This window comes from Dermochelys coriacea, chromosome 2 (assembly GCF_009764565.3).
Source record: "Dermochelys coriacea isolate rDerCor1 chromosome 2, rDerCor1.pri.v4, whole genome shotgun sequence".
Taxonomy (NCBI): domain Eukaryota; kingdom Metazoa; phylum Chordata; order Testudines; family Dermochelyidae; genus Dermochelys; species Dermochelys coriacea.
The window spans coordinates 193,127,662-193,149,567 of NC_050069.1; the positions used below are offsets into that span (position 1 = coordinate 193,127,662).

Genomic DNA, 21,906 nt, shown 5'->3' on the forward strand with positions numbered 1-21,906 from the left:
ATATTAAGTTACAATACTTCCAACCAATGAAAATACAAGTTAATACAATAAATTTGTCCTGTGATGCCTTTATCTGACTTTTGAGGGTTGAACATTTACTTTGAAATTTTGAAAAGCTGCTGGTTTTACAGATTAATCTTTTTAAAAGAAAGGGGCCCAAGTGACCATACTGTATTCCCAGTCAAAATTGTCTTTAGACTGGGGAGTGTTCAAATCCAGGGTCTCAGTGTTGAACCATTTGCTTTTATGGCTGAAGCACACTACACATCAGTCTTCCAAAAACCCACAGCCAATGTGGTATCAGCAACCATTTGCCCGTGCAGCTGGACCAGGGAGAAAAATTGGGTGGCACAGCAACCAATAAAATATAAATACAGCCACGATCGCTGCATATTCCTATGAACTCCAGTTACTAGACAACAGGGATTATAAAGTCTAACGTTCATCAGCCGGTACTATTATATTTTGGCACCAATGACTTGTGTTAAATGTTTGTTGGAGAGAGATAGTTGGTTTTAAGAAGATAAATTATAGGAAACAATTCTTTTAAAAAACCTCGTTTCAAATTACTGGAAATTTCCGTATTTTTAAAATGAATACTCCTCATTTTTTTTATGGTTATCCCTGAATCAACTCAGCTATCTCGGATTTTTGATCTTTAGGTTGTTTTTAAGATTAGAGGTGTTTGTCAGAAGCTCATAATTGATGCGTTAGGACTACTTTCAATATCATATCACTTACCTATGAACATCCATTTAGTATACCACATTAGAAGCCCTTTTTAGGGTGTAAGTTTTGTTGTTTAACTGAAGGTCATAGCCTTTTATATTCTAAGTTTTTTTTGTTTTGTTTTTTAAATGAAAAAAGTTTCCAGCTCTTCTGGCTGGGAAGAAAACCTTTCAATTATAAGCAACTGCATTAGATTCCTTTAGCATACAGCACTGGGGAAGATGAAATTTTCAGTTACACTTCAATAGTTTTTAAATTAAATTAACCAATCTATTGAATGTCAGCTTTGACCAGTGTGACAGGGTCGGGCTAGATGGCTACCCTTATAATAAATAAGCAGAAAAGCAATCTTTTGAAAGAGCTGTTTGCAGCTTGTTCTCAGCACCAGATGTATCAGACTTCACACTTGTTTGTTTTTGTAGTTACAGATACAAGGCCTCCCAAGGGGAAAAAAGTATCACCTAATTTAAACAAGAATTTCAAAAGGCAAAAACCACATTCAGTTCCCCTCAAAAGCTTCTGAAATGCTAGAAAGCTCTTTCGACTTCTTCCCTGTTATCACACTTCAGAAATGTGTTTTACCGCACACTGATGGCGGATAAATATATTAATGCTGGAACTTCTCTATTAGCCTATAAAAATCAGAAGCCATAACAGTAAAGATGTGTTTTTACCCTCATCACTACCAGCCCTGAGCAGACTTGGCACACTGCTATGCACACAGATCCAACCAACCCCTTGCTGCTTTCAGTCAGCTTACAACCTACAGTCCTTTAACAGGTCTTCTTAGCTGCCAGAGCCCTAAAACATTAGAAAGCATTTAATTTCTGGTAGAACTGCACATCATAAACACATTGTGCTTTGTGCCAAGATTAGTGGATAAGCGATGTTTTTGCCAGTCCAGTGCCAGTTCACTGTTAAGGCAGTCTGACAGGCAAGCTCACGACAGCTAAAAAACTCCAGCTGCTCACTCCGAGTGAATAAATGCATTTTATAAATCCTAAACCCCTGTGGGAATGTAATATTTTAAATTAAGCAACTAGCTCTCTGTCTTTGGTATCTGGATATAGCAAAATCTTCAGATGATCTTTAAACAAGGTTGAGTCTGAGCCTTCAATAAAACACATTCGAGGAACATAAATCTCAGTCCCAAAAATATCCTCTGTGGCTTATTGGGAAGTCATAACTACTTGTTCTTTCAATAAGTTTGGTCTGTCCTGGTAAAGAGGTCACTGCAACTGAAGGTCAGAAGTTCTCCATAAAGAGTTGGCTGACAGCTGACCCTGGATGCTGGGAAAAAAAGGTTCTCACTTTCAAGAAGGCCATGTGTGGGATAAAGGGCTCTAAGAATTTCACCTGGCTAATCCAATAAAGTAATGTTATGGAATAAGCTTTCTGAAGACCAGAATCAAGGGTTTTAGCTGCACAATTCTCCCACTGACTTTAATAGAAGTTGAGCTCCTAAAGCCCTGTGCAACACATTTAATGTTTAATGGTCCTGCAATCATTCATACCTCCTTTCATTATATGTTTAAAATAAAATTGGCTCAACACTGAAAAATGCTCTATCTGTGGAGATCTCCATTCATCACAGGTGCATTTTAGGGCCGATGAAATCCTCTAGTCCTTCCCCAAGCAAAAGGACAGGTTGCTCTATCTACTTCTTTCAGTACGAAATACAATCCTCTCTTGAAGCCATCTAGCTTTTATGCCTCACAGCTTCGCCTGGAAGCCACTGCCAAACCGCAATGGAGAATTTTCTTCACTCTACCACCATAACTTGAATGTTCAAGATGGAGGTCGAGGTCGTTATTCGTAGTCTTGTCCTTTTGTGTATGTTAGTAAATTCTTCCCCCACTACTACCATCCCACTTTTTTTTTAAACTTCTTTTCCTGTATTAAAGGTCTGTATGCTGTGCCCTCCCCCTTTGCCAATTCTCTTCCAAATTAAAGGCATCTCCAAAATGTTTGTACTGGAGAATGCAGTTATTGGACCGTGTTCATCCCACATGGTAAGTGGCTTTTCTACCATTGGAGCCAAATGCCCCTATTAGTGTCACAAAAGGCATCTTTTCCAATTTATACAATGATGCTGATATTACATCAGCTCCCACCAACACAAAAAACAGAGATTAAGAATATTAAAACAAAGCCAGCATATTCATTCTTCTCTCTTTCCTTTCATACACACTTTTTTTTTTTGGTCTACCAAGTTACACAACACTGCAAGCAGGCAAACCAATTCATTTATACAAAGCCATAATGCAGACCAGCTACAGCATTCCTTCAAGGTTAACTGACAACTTAGGGTACATTGCGACAGCTATGATCTCCAACTATATGTGGGTAACTAATGGCAGAACTCAAGAGTTGCCAAGAACAGGCACAGAAAGGGCTACGAGTGGGATAAATCTGCTTGTACAGCAACAGAATTTCTCCTCCTTGGCCAATTTTATTCACCAAGGGCCTGACCCTGTGCACACTTACACATATTGTAACTGTAAGGGGACTCATTCAAGTAACTTGCGTGCATAAGTGCTTGCAGGACTAGGAACTAGTATAGCAACAGGCAAGGGTTCCATTACGGTCAATGCAGAGCAGTTATTTTAAAATGCTTTTAAAGCAGCTTCCAGTAAGGAGGATGCAAGTTTGGGCATCAGTGAGGAAAAATCAATCTGCAAATTCATATGCTGCAGATAATTTTAATACACATATTAAGTTAAGAAAAAATATAAAGGTACAGTGTAGTCAACCTGCACACTGCGTAGGTCCTTATAGCACTATCTGCCAAACAGTCATTTTACTTTGGATCTTACAGTGTATCCCAACTACAGTAGAACCTCAGAGTTTTGAACACCAGAGTTACGAACTGACCAGTCAACCACACTCCTCATTTGGAACCAGAAGAACATAATCAGGCAGCAGTAGAGACAAAAGAAACCAAATAGAGAACATTACTGTGTTAAATGTAAACTACTACAAAAAATAAAGGGAAAGCAAAATTTTTCTTCTGCATAGTAAAGTTTCAGAGCTATATTAAGTCAATGTTCAATTGTAAACTTTTGAAAGAACCACCATAATGTTTTGTTCAGAGTTACGTACATTTTAGAGTTATGAACAACCTCCACTCCCAAGGTGTTTGTAACTCTGAGGTTCTACTGTAAACGGCATACACAATTTCTTTATATAAAAATCCCTTGACTGAAACGAAGAGAATGTAACTATTTATTTAAGTAAGGAACTGGGAAACCACGTTATAGCCCAAGGTCACTGCTCTAAGCTGTTTGGTTTATTGACATGAAACCCATGTATTTCAGGCCTGGTAATTTTTAAACAAGTGTTTAAAATTTGTCTTGCTACTAGCCAGTACTTGCTTACTACTCAAAAATAATTAACTGACTCCCAGCTAGATTTTTAAGAGACAAATACCCTAAATGGAAGTATATGAAACTTCCTATCTCCTCTTACATAAGTAATTACTCATTTGGTTAAGATAAGTACAAGAAAGAACATTAGGTACTCTGTTATATCATCACCAGAGTTGCCATATTTAATTATTTGCAACATGGGGCAAGGTCACTCCCAAACTGTTTTTGAACTATTTTTAGCACTATCCAAGGCTTTTAGCCCTTGTGCACACTCATTGACCAGTGAAAGCAGTCACTACATCTTCACTATGGTGAGCCCTTCTTAATTATTACTGGGGTGGGTTTACCTATTGACAGCCAATGAGTCCTGAGCAAACAAGCGCTCTTTCTAGCTACCAGAATTATTGACTGAATATAGCAGCCAATCAATGTCTGTTATTTTGGATCTGGTTTCCCCACTCTTGACTTTACCGTAGCTGAATGTAAGAAGTGTTCGATTTTACTAGATAGTCATTCTCCAGTTTCCACATGGATGTGTTGTCATACTTTACACTGAAGTCAAATGTTGTTCAAATAAGATGGTAATGTTACTTTTCTACAGCATCCTTCATACACTCAAACATTCCAGAGAGCACAAGGTACAACTAAAAGGAAAAGAAAGGATTATATGGTCCCCATCATCATAGTTTCCAACCATCTAAAAATGGGCCTAAGCACAACTCCAGATCTACAGAATCTTTTGGGTTATTGAATTTGCTGGGAAGCCGTGGAGAAACCTTTGCACAGCAAGAAAGGAAAGTCCCATCTGATGCCAAAACATCCTTAACCTCGGGAAAATTAAACAATAGAAATAATAGTTAATTTGAGAGAAGGGGAGACATTTATTTTACCCTCTGTTGAAAGGATCCATGGTCAACTGAACAGAGGGGATCTGAAGATACTGAACCTCTACCTAGAAATTTGAGAGTCTCCAGAAACATGTGACTCTTCAAACTTGTCATCTCTGCCCCAGGGCTCTAAAATAGGCTCAAATGGAAGAAAAGTGAAACTGTCCAGGGAACTATGGGGAGTGTGGAATGCCTGGAGGGCAAGATCAATACCTTTAAAGAGGAAAGGGCTGCGAAGAGGAATCCACTTGAGTGTTTGGGGAGAGCCACAGAATGTGGGAGAACTGGGCCCAATTTCATCCCCTAAATTCAATGCTTAGCAGAAAAATAAAACCAAGAAATGAATGGGTTAATGCTTTAAAACAGACACTATTCCCTTGATTTCAAAGACCTACACAGGATTTAGCCACACCGTTTTCATGAGAGTCTCATTCACCTCTTTGAAAAAAATGTGTGCTTAAATAAATAAATAAATAAAATTTAAAAAAACCTCTCTCTCCTCAATCATCCTCTCCCCCTCAAAACACAAAAACAAAACAAAAAAAGGAATCAGATTAGAGGGACTGGGATTAGTCATCTCAAACGTAGACCAACCCAGCTCCACACACATGCAAATCAATCGCTTATAAAATTCAAAGCCTGTCCATTAATGGCAGATTTACGAGAATCTCTACTGAGCTACATAAAAGTCTACCTCTGCATTACTGTCATAACATCCAATTTCTCTGCTATTTCTATCAAGAGCTTGAAACATTTCAGTATCTTTGAAGCTGACATAAGGAGCTATTACACTGCACAGAGGTTAAACTTGACTTTTCAAAAGACAGGTTTAAGGACTTTTTTAAAAAGTCATTTCAGTCATCCGTAAGATGTCCAACATCTTGGGCACAAACTATTTCCTCCCTGCACTATAAATAATGGAAATGCCTGTGGAATACAATGACCAGGTGTCCCTACTTTGTTATCGGACTCCTGCTTTTGATTAAATATCTTGGTTTTTTCCTTCTTCCAGAGGCTGAATTGTTACAGCTCCAATTGTCCCCTGGACCTCAGCTTGTTTACATCCATGGCCATTTTTTCCCCAAGATGGGACGGGGAAAGCAAGGCAAGGCAAGGCTAGGGCAACGTAGCAAATTTTGAGAGATTTCTATCACTGCTTACAGCAATGGTTCTAAAGCAAAGTGTCCCCACACACCTCTGCTAGATAGAGAAGTATGTCTGCTGCAGCCTAAGCCAAGAACATCACACTCAATTCCCTCATCACCTAACCCAAATCTGAAGCCACATTTCTAGAAATAACAAGGCTCACACACTAACCCAGTGTGGCATCTAATTCAGCCTACTGCCTCTGCTCACATCACGTATGCAGTTACTTTCTTGCATTCAACAGATACGATCTTCCATGGCCTCTTAAAGAAAAAAAAATTAATCTGGACAAAAACGGAGTATTTAAAGAATTCAGTCAAGTTACAGAGGAGACCTGCATCAATCACATGGCACTGCAATATGACTGACAAGAAGGGGACTCTATAAACTGGAAGCCCCTTCTCCTATGACAGCATCTATGCACAGACATCATTGGAAGCTCTCTAATTTCAGATGTTCCCATGAAGGCTTTAAATTCTCCAGTCCTACTCTAATGGGTGATAAGCCATCAAGCCTATTCCCCTCCATCATGCTCTTAGCCATTCAAAAGCTATTAGAGATTGCTTGATAAAATTGAGGCTTCATTCTCCCCACTCTATTGTCTAATAAATTATGCTCTTTGTGATGCATTTGAATAAGGCATATATGGAGATCCCAGAAACGCATCACACATCCAGCCCTCGCTTGTTAGAGGGGGTTGCCCCAGGTTGCAAATCAAACTGCAGTTACTCCCCTTATTTAGCACGCCTATGGCGCCAAAGGCTGCCATGCTGTACTCACTAATACTGTACAGACAGCCTTCTTGTGCTGCCAGCACCAACTGTTAGTGGTGTATTTCAGCATGGCCAAAAATAAAATATAGAAACTGCCCATCCCTCCCTCTCTCCAAAAGATGGGTTTACAATAACTTGGCCAGTTGTATAAGTAATCCTTATCGTCAAGAAGAGAGCTAGAATGCCAGGATGAAATATGGAGTTCTTCATCTAGATTATAAAGACCCTGCACAACAAAATCTCTATGGCACATACGGTAAGTCTAAAGTTATATTTTGCAATTGGTTGTAAAGTTCACAGGAGTCAGCCACCATGTTTCTTTGAATCTGACAGCAGCCTTCCCTACTGAAGTCCTAAAAACAGATGCAAGATTTAAGCAGACTGCCATTGTACATTTCTCTTTATAATTACTTGAAATAATAAGTGTTCAGCGAACCAGGCTGCACACTATAATCACATCTCGTTTAATCATCAAAGCAGCAGCAGGTTCTCAGAGGGTTGACATTAAGGATCTGTAAACACTTCCCTACCAGAGATACTAGCATAAGCAAAAAGACAATGCATGAAACATGAAGACTTTGGGATTCCAGTCTCAACTACAATCAACTGTTGAGGACATGTGCTCATTCCTTGGAAAGCCTCACATCAACCAACAGTGACACAATCCTTTGGTTGGGTAAGGAGCAGCAAGGGTATGCTCTGAAGGCAAAGCTTAGCCAATTCTACTCCACTACAAAGAAGGTGGTTGGTACTTACAGACCATAAAAGATGCTTAAGGAGGCCAAGAGTGGTCAAGAATACAAGCAGGCCTGCCAGTAGTAAAGAGCCTGGATAGCAGCAGTTGTGAGAAGCTTACCTAAGGATGGATTTTAAATTGTTTGCAGCAACAAATTTTTTTTGTTTTAAAAGAAGAAAGTAGCTGCGATTGACTAGCCCCCTATATTCCACCCTACATGTTATTGTAGTAATCCTTGTACAAAATATGCCTTGTGAGGTATCATTTGAAAACTAAAAACTGGCTGGTCAATAATATGGTGAAATGTATGGACACAATGCATATTAAGAGTTATGAACATAAACTGAAATTATGACTGAAGTGTTCTAACCAGACAAGTCTGGGGAGGAGGACACACCTGTTTCTCAAAAACAAAAGACAACCTGATGCCTCTAGTGAGGTGTCAAAGGTGGTTGGTCATCACCAGTCAAGTAGCCATTCTTTGCAGATTAGCATTTTAACAGACATCAACAAGGAACCTCTTTCACCATGAGTCTCCATGCCTCCATCCTCTCAGTGGGAAGGAATTTTATCTAAGGGTAACTAACCCACCCTCAGGTGACTGGACTATAAAAGTGAGGGGCAAACACACCCCAGAAACTCTCTCTTTCTCTCCCTAGCTCTCTCACTCTCTTTTACCTAAGATGACAAAGGAACCAGCCCTTTGAACTTTGAGGACCGATCCTGACTTGAAAATTTGGTCAGCTATGTTGCTGGGAACCTATGGTAAGATTTCAATCTTGAACCAAGTCTAGTTTGTTACATTTTAGTTACTAGAAAGTGTTTTACCTTTATTTCTCTTGTAACCATTTCTGACTATAATACCTTGTACCTGTACTCATTTAAAACCTCTCTCTTTGTAGTTAAATTAGCTTGTTTTATTCTTTAATCAAAACTAATCCAGTATTATGTTTAAAGTGAACTGTTGGGTAACTCCAATAAAAAACAGCAAACTGTTGGATATTAACCCCCTTAACAGTGACAACAGACCTTTACATTACAAATTGTCCAGGAGAGAACACAGAACACGTTTGGGGGGAAAATCCAGGCCTGGGAGCATGTTGGGGTCATCCTGCTGTGAGTGTGGCTGCTATGCAGCTGACAGGCTGCTGGAGCCAGAGTTGCTGGACCAGGACTGGAGCTATACACAGACACTCGGAGCGTGACCTGCATGCTGTTTGGTTGTTTGTGAGAGGCCCAGGCTGGGAGTAACATCAGCTAGGCATTGCGAGACACCCAAAATTGCAGACAGGTGGTGACACAGTCTGTCACTGGTCTGGACTGCAACCCAGAGTGTCATAGCAGCCCAGAAACTTTACCTCATCAAAACTTAAGCAAAGACGAGATAGGGAGGGAAGAAGTACGGACAGGTCTTCCATAGTCCTGCCAGTGACATTTATCTTCTTTCCAATGATGTTATGGCAAGTTATCTTCCTTGAAATAGTGGTTCTTCTATTTCTGCAGCTAAACTACTCAATATCCAAATCTCAACCCTTCCTGAACCACCGAATGTATATGGCACAAACTAGCTTCCGTCACTTCTTTCTATCCTGGGCCACTCTTTGCATGGCCTCTATGTTAAGAATAAATAAAACCCACACTCGCTTGTCAGAGCAGCCTCCTACTCAATATTAACAGCCTTAATGGGAAGAGGAATATATTCAGGATCTTTAATTCACCAATCTGATCTCCAGTGGTGACTTTTCAAGTCTCACTGGGAAGTATCCATTGTCTTCCCGCTAGTTTAGAACAGTTTGTCCAAATATTCCTCTTCTCAGCCAGCTAACAAACCCAATGAATAAACATTAAATCAAGGCCTAAAGAAAAATAAAGTCAGTCACCCAAAGCCTAATTGTCTGACCAAATAAAGTCTCCATAACCTCCCTTTTCCCAGTCACACATATATCTGTGCCCTGAGGCAGCAGCAAAACAGAATGTTATGCAGGAATGATCAGACCAAAGACTGTGATGCGTCTTGCCTGATGTGCTTGAAAGCAGGATGGGAACTATCACACAAACTTGACTGGTTCCTGTATTCAGAGTACACTATATAGTGATTAACTGTGGTCTGATAGCTCTATGGCAGCACAAAAGGCACTCCATCAAATTTAGAGTGTGGCAAAAGATTTCCTTTCCCTAACCCAGAGGGCATCCTGCTTTGGAAATAAACACTGCTTCTCTAGTTACTCTATTCCTTAGTGGAAAAGCAAGGAGTGACTTCCCTCCCTAAATAGTGCTATCATGTCAAACTCCCCTTCTTGCCATAATTCATCCTGGCCTTTGAGCTGAATTGGTGCCTGGTCACACAGCCAGAGTACACACTGCACTGAGTCTCACAAACATGAAGGAAGACAAATCTGTGCTGAAGGTTCCCTCATGGTCATGCCAAGGGAACTCCATGTTTCACAGGAAGACTGACGTCACCCTGCTCTCGATTCCCCATGGGGGTGGCAGGAGGTGAGCATCAAGATTTAATGACGTGCTTCATAATGAACATGAAGTAGTCACTAGAGAAAAACATTGCCCTTCAGAGCAGGTTCACAGGGAATAAAATACTGGGAGGGTGTGGGAGAGAAAAAGCTGAAATAAAGGCCCAATTTAAGAATCAGTCACAACCCACACTAACTCCAGAAACCTTGACGCTATATGCAGATCCAGCTGCACAGTTCTCCATGCACTCTTCAAATGGATTTCCCCTCACTAGCAACTCCCTTAGGTTGCCAGGCTCCCCTTCATTCCCAGATAGGACAGAGAGGCTTGGAAGTAAACTATGAGGTAAGCCTCCTTTTCCTTCAGAGCTGTTTCAACCACCACCTCCTGGGATGGTTCTGTTCTGCCTCAAGAATTGCTCCGACTGCCCTTCACAGCTGCCAAGTGTGGCAGGGTTCTTTTAACCTTCCCCTAAGTCCGATTTCTCTCTCCCCCTCAATATGGGCTCCCCAGTTACAGGAAGCCAGCATTAAAGAAAGGACTCTCCACTTTGCAGGACCTCTTTAAAAAGGAACATATACTACTATTACCCCTGTCGTCATGAACTTCTGAGATCCACTTCAGATCTAAGCCACTTCTTAGCCACTAAGTGGCTCCTCTGCACAGGTGATGAGGAAATAGCTTTTCAAACCATTATGCCTGCCTTCCTATAGCAGTCATCTACAGCAGACTTAAGCTATTTATTTCCACTGCTTAGCAGGAAAGTCTGTAGCATTCAATACAGGACTGCAAGAGCAGCTCCCACTCTACAGTCTCCCTTCAAGTGTTCGCTCCTATATGAAACCCTTATTACAGCCACACTATAGACCAAGCGACCCAGTACACAGGTTGTGGATTGTTCTCATAGCTTGCCAAAAAACAAAAAAGGTCAGAGTCGCTTTTACTGAACAGAACATTTACAAAGAATATCCAAGGAAGTGCTCTCAAGCTCTTCACAATCACTTCACAAGCGTTGGGCTTTAGTCATCCTCATTAGAGAAGGTACTGTTAATTCTGTTCCAATGTTAGTTCTCACAGGCCTTGTCATGCTATTTGCTCCCATTTTATTTATGAGCTAAATAATTGTGAATATGAGCAGAACTACAGTTTCCTAGCAGCAATATTGCATCTAAGATGAATGCAATTATCTCCTATTTAAGAAGTTACAGTAATTATCCAAACACACTATACCTTACAATAATACTGCTGCATCATGGGTTTTGGCTGTAGAAAGCTGTGGGTCATATCTTTTTTTTTTTTTAATTGAAAGGATTTGCAAAAATTCAAGACATTTAAAGATTCACTGTATCCAATTTCCTTCTTTCGCAGATGCTAAATGGTTAAACACACAATTTTTCAACCAGATGAGGTCAGTTAGTTTGTCTACTGCATCTGTGCCAGTAGTTTTGTTTTTCACTAACTCCATGGCAGGCTGCCAAATATAAATACAAACTTGTCACAGTTTTGCTGACATGTAATTCTTGCTTCTCAAATTCCTCTCCCTCCACCTTTAACCAAGAAAAGTTTGCTAGTCAATATGAATGGCCCATAGCTCTTTGCCTTCTAAACAGATAAAAGCAACAAGGTTTTACATTCCAAATATGGTTGCATTTTGTGGTGAAGTGATCCCTGTATACATTGTTTCTAATGCACATAGGGTCTAGTTTGCAACAAAGGGATGTTACATAAGAACATAAGCCAAAAATATTACAAGAGAATTGGTTGTAGAGTTGGGCCAGGGAAGAAGTGCAAGACCTAAGAGGAAACAAACATGCATTCCTTTTAATGAATCTTTCTCCCAACATTTCTGAAAGGTACCGTAGTGAGAGAGATACATAGATATTACTTGGCACATGTCTTTCACCTCTTTTTGCCAGCAACAAGTTTTCTGATGGTCCTCTGTGGAAGCTGCGCAGAGAACAAACTGCAACCTGCACAAAGAATAATGCTTCTCCAGACCAAGCTCAATGCTAGAGCTGCCACAGCCTTCACCTCCTCCCTCACCCTGAATCACTACTGAGTTCTGAAGAATCAGGGAATGAGGAGGTATCAAGAGTACTGTACTGTAGCTCCTATTACCATCAGGGGTGCCATTACCAGGGGTTTTATTCTCTATTATTCTAGTTAGCTTCACTAAGTCAGCTTGCTTTTTTTAAACATTTTTTTCCAATCAGAAGTGGAGCAGCCCATTATTGCCTTCTCAAGTCACTGGTTCCTAGCTTGGCAATCAGTGAGGATCTCATGAAGAAGAATACTTTACTCTTCTATAGCATCTTCCAGCCAAGGGCATCAAAGCACATACATACATTAATAAATTAAGCTTCAGCACCCCACTGAAGCTGGCATCACCATTTTAATATGCTCAAGGCCATATAAAAGTTGGAAATCAAACCTCTCTCTGATTCACAGCCTGTGCTTCACAAGTACTAGGGTGACCACGCTTGCTTTTGCACAGCGTGTTGTTCCCCAGTGACTGACAGCAATATCTATGGTGGCAACACACCATTCCCAAATTCCCAGCCAACTGATTAATCAAGACTTGCAGAAAATCCTCGTATAGTGGACTACTCTGGGCCCAATCTTGAGAGGTGCTAAGCAGCTTCAGCTCTTCCTAAACTCTCTACAGCATCAGGCCCCGTCCCAGTGATTTCACCATTAATGTATTCTTGTGATTTCCTCTCCTCCATCCGTTTCTCCATTCCATTTGCAATTAGAAGTCGTCTCATTCTCAGACCAATATCTATGGCAGCAGGCTAGGAACAACAGATTTCACACAAACAAGAAGCACTCGTAGGAAAAAAGTGTGATGAGTTGCAATGACAATGTTGACTTGCTAATCCATGATGTAGCTTAACCATCTAATCTCGGTGCTCCTGGTTAAGGCAGGCCAAAAGCTGGGCTGCTATTTTAGCCAACCTCCCTTCTGAAGCCAGAAGAAAAGTGCTAAACCCTTTTATATGCTCAGCTTCCCAGCCAGTACATCTTCCTCCCCAAAGACACCTCACTAAGATATATTGTAGTGGTTAGTGTGCCTGTAGGACAATATATAAAATAGCAAATCATCCCTGCCACAGACCTTCAAATTCCCCCCCAGGTTTTCAGGTCCTCAGTTTGCCGGGTCACTTTGGCCCCATCACGAATTTAACGTTAATGCTTTGGTGTCAATAATCTGTGTCCCAGTTCCACGCAATGGATTGGAAGTGCAGAAAACCCAACTCCTAGCCCCAAGTGATCATCATTACATTGTACTAGAGCTTTGTCTCAGACAGCCAAAGCTGACTTTCTCCTGAAATATACCAGACAGACAAAACATTACAGGAGTCTTACTTAGAAGATTCATTCGTCTTCAGTTCTTAAAATTTTTCCTGTCAGTTCAGAATTGCACAAGATGGGGTAGGGACAGGAGGTCTCAGGGTTCTCAGGCTGCCCTGAGGAAGAGTAAATTCATCCTTAATTGGAAGCCTGATTTCATTTGTGTTTTTTATGCTTCGTGTCAGAACCCTTGCCTTACTCCATTATGATTGGTTTTGCCTTAATAAAGGCACTACTAATGTTTTCACAGGAGAATCGTGTCAGTGCACTACCAAAGCCAACCATCTCATCATGACTCAACACAGCTTGCGTCAGACAACTCAGATGAGGGGGTGGCAATCATGTAGCATTCTGAATCCAAATTACTTAGGACAATTGGCATTTCAGCCAATCGGAACGTCAGCAGAAAGTCAGATCTTTGTTCCCAGAAGACACAAATTTATAGATCCGATTTTTACTTCCCTTCGAGAAAAAGAATAAAAAACACTTCCCTCTCTCCACGCCCACTCTGAAGAGGGAGCAAGTATTTTCAACTTAACTATTTCAGCTGTGGACAGCCTTGTGCTCAAGTTGGGAGATAACTATAATGATTCTATGGTGTTTGGATGAATGAAAAGAATTCATATGTTATATAGTTATTAATGTATAAAGGTAATTAGACAAGTAAGGGGGAGGTGCTCTGGAAAGGAATTGTTTTGTTACTTTAGTTCTCATCACTCCTCTACACCTCTGGGAATCAAAGTTTAAAAAGATCCCTGGATGACTGAAATGGATCAATATGCCGGTGCGAAGGAAGTCGCCCAATGTTTCATGACATCTTCCCCCCAGTCTAAATCATTTTCCCTATAGCCTTTTTTAAAATTATATCTTGTTACACAAACTTAATAAAATTCAGATCATAAACTGCCTGGGGCAGAGAATGATTTCTGATAACATGCTTTGTAATCTTATGGCTCTCTCTGTTTTATTACATTTCTTGAACAGTATTCCCCTGGACCCTAAAGCTGTTACAAGAACTTAGCATGCAAATAACCATTAGTAAAGAAGGGCCCATTTTTCTGTTTTGTGTTTGTACAGCCCCCAGCACAGTGGCGTCCTGATCACAGCTGGGACTACCCGACAACCACAATACAAATGATAAATAAAGTTTTTGTTGGGAAGCAGGCTATAAAGAGCTAGAAGCTAAGCCTCCAAAAAGGAGACAGTATCAAAGAATCTAAATAACATAGAACAGTATTAGTCTGAGTGAGCAGGCAAGTCTGAAGAGGATAGCATTTTACTTAAGCCTAACAGAATGAAGTGAATAAATATGGTAATCTCTACTGATGAATCTGTCATTACTGGAGTATTCATATTGCAATCCTATAAAAAAATTTCAGTGTTATCCACATTTTTTTAAATGCAATGGTTACACGTGTGTTTTGGAAATAAGATCTTTAACAGAGCGCAAACCTCTCCTTTCACAAGATGCTCTAGCTAGCATAACTGAAGGGCTTTTACAGACAGCAAATAAGCAGAGCAGTGTTTCCTAAATGGTGGGTCTCAACCCACCATAGGTTGCACAAAGGTTCTAGATGAGTCACCATTTCCAGGGCCGGAAACATCACCAGGCTCTGGTGTAAGTAACATATACTTCTGGCCTGGTGCGGACGGGAGGACAGGGTGGGGTAGGGGGAGTGGTTTGGAAGGCGAGAATGTCTTACACTTACCCTGTCCTGTGGGATGGGGCCCAGCTCCCCACTCCAGACACCGTAACCTGACACATGGGATCACAATACCTGGAGCTGGCAGCCAGGCCAGCCCTACAGGACAGGTGCTGCCGCCACAGGTTGAGCTCACTCTCCAAACTCCTGCTCCACCTTCATGCCTCCCTTCTGCATTGGGCCAGGATTAGCGTTGCAGTGCTGGGGCAGAGAGCGTATGCATATAATGACGGATCACAAAAAAAGACAAAATCCAGGGGGTGGGTACCTTAGTAAAAAGTTTGGGAACCAATGACAGAGATAAAATGTCATTTGGAGGGACTCAGCAGTAGCTGCCAAGTTCCGGTCACAGTGGATATTTTTGTGATCTGGTGCCTGAAGTTACGTACCTAACAAAGTGGTCCAATTTTCAGTAGTACAAAGCACTCACATCTATCATCGACTTCTAAGGGAGTAACTTACAAAGTCTTAAGTCCCTTGGTTTTACACAGTCATTTTTGTAGAACTATAAAAACATGCTTGATATAAAAATATATGTATTGCACAAATATTGCAAAAAGAAAATGAGTACTTGTGGCACCTCAGAGACTAAAATTTATTTGAGCATAAGCTTTCGTGAGCTACAGCTCACTTCATCGGATGAAGTGAGCTGTAGCTCACGAAAGCTTATGCTCAAATAAATTTGTTAGTCTCTGAGGTGCTACAAGTACTCCTTTTCTTTTTGCGAATACAGACTAACATGGCTGCTACTCTGAAACAAACATTGCACATGCACTTCCTATCTTCAGAAAGAGAAGTCACCTCTGTGCTTCCAGGAGCTCTCACTCCCTTTACAGCCAGCAGCTCCAGCCACTCTGCTCCCCAGCCCAACTGAGCCCACTCACCTGCCCCAGGCAACTGGGCTTTTCCAAGCCCCTGTAATGAAGTTAACAGATTCAGGTGCCTAACTTTAAACACCCAAGTCCGGGTGATATTGCCCACAACTGTCACACAAGTGCCATAATTCATGTCAGAGAGGAGAGTTCAGACATCCCTGAATATTCACCCCTTTCAGAGTAATATTGTGTGTTTATACTTACCAGGAAAAATCAGAGCAGAATTCTCTTGGTTGTGGGGGAGGAGGAGTGGGGTTGAACAAATTCCAATACCCTTCAATTTTAGTACTTAGCATTAAGCTTTGAGAGACAGAATCAAGAGACAGAAATTTAAGCTCTATAACTGGTTTTAGAGCAATTATAACTGCTGAGAGGAATGAAGCTGAGTAAGTCTTTTACTGTTGAAAGGCCATTATTAGTTCTATTCTCTAGCACAAGCCTTTTGCTATTGATAGCGTATGCCTATGTGGTTGTTTTCGGTCTAGAGTGCACACACAGTTATTATGGGGGGGTGAGAACAGATATTTGCCATCAATTCATATGGCAAACATGCAACCCCAGACATCTATCAAAGCATCAGCCAAATGCCTACACTTAGGGTGCTATTAATAGTACCATGTGATGCATCCAGTGTGTACTTTCCAGTGTGTGTTGTACCATGATCCAATTACCAGCATAAGCTTAAAAGAGAGAGTTCTCACCTGTCTGGCTACCCTCCGGGCCTCCCAGTAAGGTTTAGAGTCTTCCACAGCTTTTCCAATCTTCTTTACTAGTTCATCTAGTTTCACCGTAGCTTCCACCAGCACAGAGCGGAATTTTTGGCGTGCATCCTACAAGAGGGGAAGAAAAGACAGAAGAAAAATTAGAGTGTTTGTGTAATTTTACTTTTCTTGGTCTGTTGTTCCTAGTGTGGAGATGTTGATTAGGAGTCAAAGAACAGCCAAGAATGTTAGGATAGTGGCTGTCATTATTATTAAACTAGAACTGTTCTGTCATAATAATATCCAGTACCCTGGAATGAACCTAAAAGCTAATTCTGGATGTCAGAATGTATCTTCAGAAAGCAGCATATATAAAAATGTCAGGACAGCATAAGCCAGAAAGGATTTCTTAATAGGCCAGTGGTCGAGAAACGTCAAGGAGGGGAGAGGAAGAGCAGCAGAGCACCAAGCTCAGAGGGAGGTAAAGGACAAAGACACACCTGGCCTGTTGTGTGATTTTCTAATACAATGATATTCAGACTGAGACTAGCGAGCAACAAGTGTATCTTTAATGAGTCTTCTGAGGCTCTTTGCAGCACATGATATTAAAATACTGCGTGATTTAATTAACAACCAATCAGGATGCTTTTACTATGTTATTAACCAACTGTAGTTGATAAAAATAATAATACTTGGTCAGTCATTTTGCTATGAGAATAATTACGTATATACATGTGTAAGTAAGTACATGAAACGAAGTCACACTATTGTGGCTCTTTTGGGCTATAATGATCGCTAATTTGGCTCCTGAACCACTGAGGTCTGAGTATTCCTGTTCTAATACTAGAGAGCAATTCACGTTCCTGCACTAGATCAGAGAGATTTGGATTTTTCCTTTTCAAGTGTCCTCTGGAAAGAATACAGACATCTCTTGGAAATAATTATGATAACTTAGACAGCTACATGTTTTCTAAGGAATTTAAAGAGACTTTCAAGCAGTTTTCAGAATTCTGGTCCCCTCTTTGAGCATCTCTACTCTGTAAACTGGAACTGGGTCACAGTGGGTTCTGCCATCTCATGGCCCAATCCCAGGTTGTGCTGAGATCTCTCAACTGTCAAACTACAGCAGAAACTGAAAGCCCTTCATGGTATTTCACAGCAAGGGCACCATTTTACAATAGAAACTAGGATTCCAAGGACCTGCTTTCTCCAGGAGAAAGCACCAGAAACATTTAAAGAGCTTATATGCTAATTTTCAGACCAAAAAAGTTGATTTAAAACACACCCTTCCAAAAACATCTCTGTAGAGTTTTCAATTCAGTTTTCTGTCATGAAAGCCAACCTTTTCGGTTCTATTGCATCAGTTAGTGAAGATGGTTGCTTCCCATTTGACTGTTATTCTTTTATATTTAAGAAAGCCAGAACTTCTCCTGTCATTCCCAAACTGATTTAGCCCTCTTTATAATTAGATAAGTGGAACAGAAGAATGATTCCGATCACCTCTTATTTTTTTTATTTTTTAAACAGAATGGATCCGATTCTGATTTCAGCATCCAGCATAACTCAGTTATTCCAGACTGACAGATGTAACTGAGATTGGAATCTGGCTCTATATTTAAAGGGACCAAGAACAAGGACCATGTGAGCTCATGATAAACCTTGCAATTAGAAAGAAGGATTTAGGCACACTGCTGGAGTGACATTTTGATTAACTGAAAGCAGCTGGCTTAGAGCTCTGTCTAATTCAGATCCTGTTTCCTTTTTTCCTAAAATTTCTAGAATACGAAGTTATATATTCATTGCCAAGATTTAAAAAAAAAAGATTGCAGGCTAACACTTGACATTTATAGAGGCAGAAGGGAAAGATTCAAAACAAATTATTAAAATGCATCTTTAGTACACCCAATTATGGTTGATTTTCAGTGTTATCTAAAATCCTAACAGGATCAATAGCATAATTTTTTGTCCCCATGTTAATAGTTTTGGCATCTTAAAGTATTCTGATCTACTTTAAAATAATATTTATATGGCTAATGTGGCAACAGCCAATGTTAATTTAGTATTTTAACAGTTCCATTCTATTTTATAACTCTGATCTAGCTTAAGTCTCTTTTCTTGGGGAAAAGTGTTAGTATCAAACTGCATCATGAGATAATGGTCAGACAATATGTGTATGAAATAAGCAAGCTTCTGAACCAGAAGAGTTAAACAAATTACAGCATTTCTAATTAGACTAATGGATTTTATATGGTTCACTACTCACAATGTGAGCTTCACAAATGGGGGAAATTAAATTGCTTTAGGAGTTTTGATGAATTCATTGCACGAAAATTACTTTTAAATAGCGAAGCATATTTAGAGGGGTGGGGGGAGAGAATGTTCTTGCCCTGCTGGGAAACCTACCATTAAAAACTCATTTCTAAGTGACATAGTTAATTGGGCTTATTTTCACTTTTCCCAGATTTTCAGATGGGGGCGGGGAAGACTGTGTGTTAAAATGTGAAGAGACCCTCACAGCATGTGAAGATACCCTCACAGCATCTAGTTCAAACAGCCTCATTTTTAGGTCCATAAAAAATACTCTTGGAAGGAAGAAAACTGTCAACAGCAACTTCTTATAATGACTAATTTGTGCATTGAGACCTTCCCCAGTTTTATTCATGTTCTAATTATATGTACTCTCATCCCTTAGGGAAGGGAATGCGACCATCACCACATGGAATAAAAAACAGCATGGAACTGTCAAACCAAGAGCAAATCTGGTGAGAAGCCACAGATCTGTAACCGATGAAGCACCTCCTAATTACTGTGCTGTAACAAGAGCCTCTCTAATTGGCACCTTAGGCATAGATCTTGCAAACACTTAAGCACATGCTTAGCTTAACCCCTGTGAATTGTCCCATTCAAGTCAATAGGTAAAATACACACATGCTCAAGTACTCTGATGATTGGGGTCTTGTTTTAAAAAGGCACCCACGATGAGGACCCCACATGAAATTTTGATCAATAAGAGAAAGTTGGTGGTATCTATGTTAAGTGATAATTGTTTTTAAACCCCATGGTTTATCAGACAGCCCATTTTAACCAGAATATGTCCTCAAGTTTCTGTTAATCAGAAATGGAAGATCCTAATTCTGCATGTTCAACTTTCTTCTGAATGATAAAATAATCAGCAGACTCATCTTTTACGTGCCTTGATCATTAGCAAAGGTTTCTAATCATTTTCTCAAGCTAACACAAAATGACCAGATCACACCACAATGCAAAACCCAAAGAACCACTAGCTCCCAGAGAGGTTACCACCCCTCCATTTCATTCCCACACTCTACTTTCACTTTTCATTAGCTCTGTCAACATGAGAGGCACTTCCATGTTAAATGTTTCAGCTAAGCAACTGTAGCACTGTTTGTCTCGGCAGTTCAGTGCGTCCACACTAGCCAGACAGTTAACCTAAACTGATTCCACTCCCCCAACAGCTGCTATACCACCTGCCCAAAGTTCCAGGCACAGCTCCCCAGAGCAGGGACATGCAATGAGAGCACAGGCTCCATCCCCTTCTGTCAGAACTGCCTGTGAAGGGCATAGAGGAGTACCATCCAACTGTGCTGACAGACCAATTGAACTAGTGCAGCTGCAACAACTGCACTTCCCACTGACACCAGCTCTGCCACAGTTTGAATTGAACTGGAGTGGGCAGAAGCACTGACCAGGCTTGCTCAGAAGTGCTATGAAACACATGGTGAGTTTGCTCAACATCCGGAGAACTTATGTGAACGGATAGGTATTCCAAGCACTTAGATCCATTGCACAGGAAAGATGATCCAGCACTTGAGGCATTAGCCTGGGTCCTGAGACACCCAGACGCAAGTCTCTGTTCTGCCACAGACTTCCCATGTGCCCATGGGCAAATCACTTAGTTCCTCTCTGCCTTAGTTCCCTGTCTTTCCAATGGGGATCATAGCACTCCCCGCCCCCCCAACCCACAGGTGTTGTGAGGATAAACACAGTAAAGATTCTGAGGTGCTCAGATACTATGGTCAAGGGGGCAATATAAATACCTGAGACAGATATACCAGACAGGCCTATCACATGCACTGGGAGGACTCTTCTTCACCTGCACCTCCAAATTATCTGTTGTCTTGCTCTCCATGACCAGCTGCCATCACTGTCCTGTAGGTGTACACGTTTTGCATTTACCTTGTTTAACCGCAAGATACCTCTTCTGCTTCTATCTAATGCCCTAGCCTATGTTTGCTGGGGAAAGGAAGTGAAAGAACTGTAATGCTTCAGCACGGGGCACACGGCAAAGCAGTCACAGGAGCTGTGAGTGCTGCAAGGCTGCTCAGACGAAACCCACAGAGATTAAGTTCTTTCTCCCCATCTATATTCGGTCTTTCGGTTCCTTGTAAAAAATAATTAAAATATTTCATCAACTTGAAATCTGATCAGTTAAAAGTAGTGTTCAAAGTAGTGTCTCTGCCGTTTCAGGTACTATCCATGCTCACGAGTCACCCTGACAATTTTTTATGGTTTTACAACTACATGTTTTTCCCCTCTCCGATTGGTATGCTATGCCCTGCGCATAAAACAGGGCAAACTACACAGAATGGACAACAGTAAAGCTAACTGTACAGAGTTTGCTCAAATGCCAAAGTAAACAAGCCGAGCAAAGCAGACTTTTTCCTCCAGTCTCTTTTGGAAAGAGAGTCTGCCAAATGTTATCCTACTATCCTTCAATGTTCCTCGTAAGGATAGTAGAATAACAATATTTCAGATAAGAGTGTGATTTTTAAGTAACTGTGTAACATTTCATTCTCTTTCTCTCCTTTTTTCAATTGAAACTGTAAGAAGTTTGTCCTGAAGTTTCAACAGAAATCAAGGTGTCTTGTTTCTATATGCGTTATGGGTGTAGAGATGTGAAGGAAAGGGTCAAAACCTAGCTCTTCACACTTGGAGCACTTAATAGCTAGAAACACAGCAGTGGTTCATCATCTAGGTAGTTGCCTAGTTTTACAATAGGCTACATAAAAAGCACTAGTAAAGTCAGTACAAACTTAAATTTCATTCAGATAATTACTTGTTTAATACTGCTCTATACTATACACTGAAATGCAAGTACAATATTTATATTCCAATTGATTTATTTTATAATTATATGGTAAACATGA

At 40.6% G+C, this 21,906-nt stretch overlaps 1 protein-coding gene across 2 annotated transcripts in view; it reads right to left on the reverse strand.

The window, feature by feature from the left end:
* The window catches only part of SH3BP5 (SH3 domain binding protein 5), a 59,480-nt gene that overhangs the window by 26,328 nt on the left and 11,246 nt on the right, over positions 1 to 21,906 (reverse strand). For both annotated transcript variants that reach the window (XM_038388411.2, XM_043508958.1), the window contains exon 3: positions 16,739 to 16,867. In XM_038388411.2, coding sequence (XP_038244339.1) covers positions 16,739 to 16,867 — 129 coding nt within the window. The remainder of the gene's footprint in view (positions 1 to 16,738; positions 16,868 to 21,906) is intronic.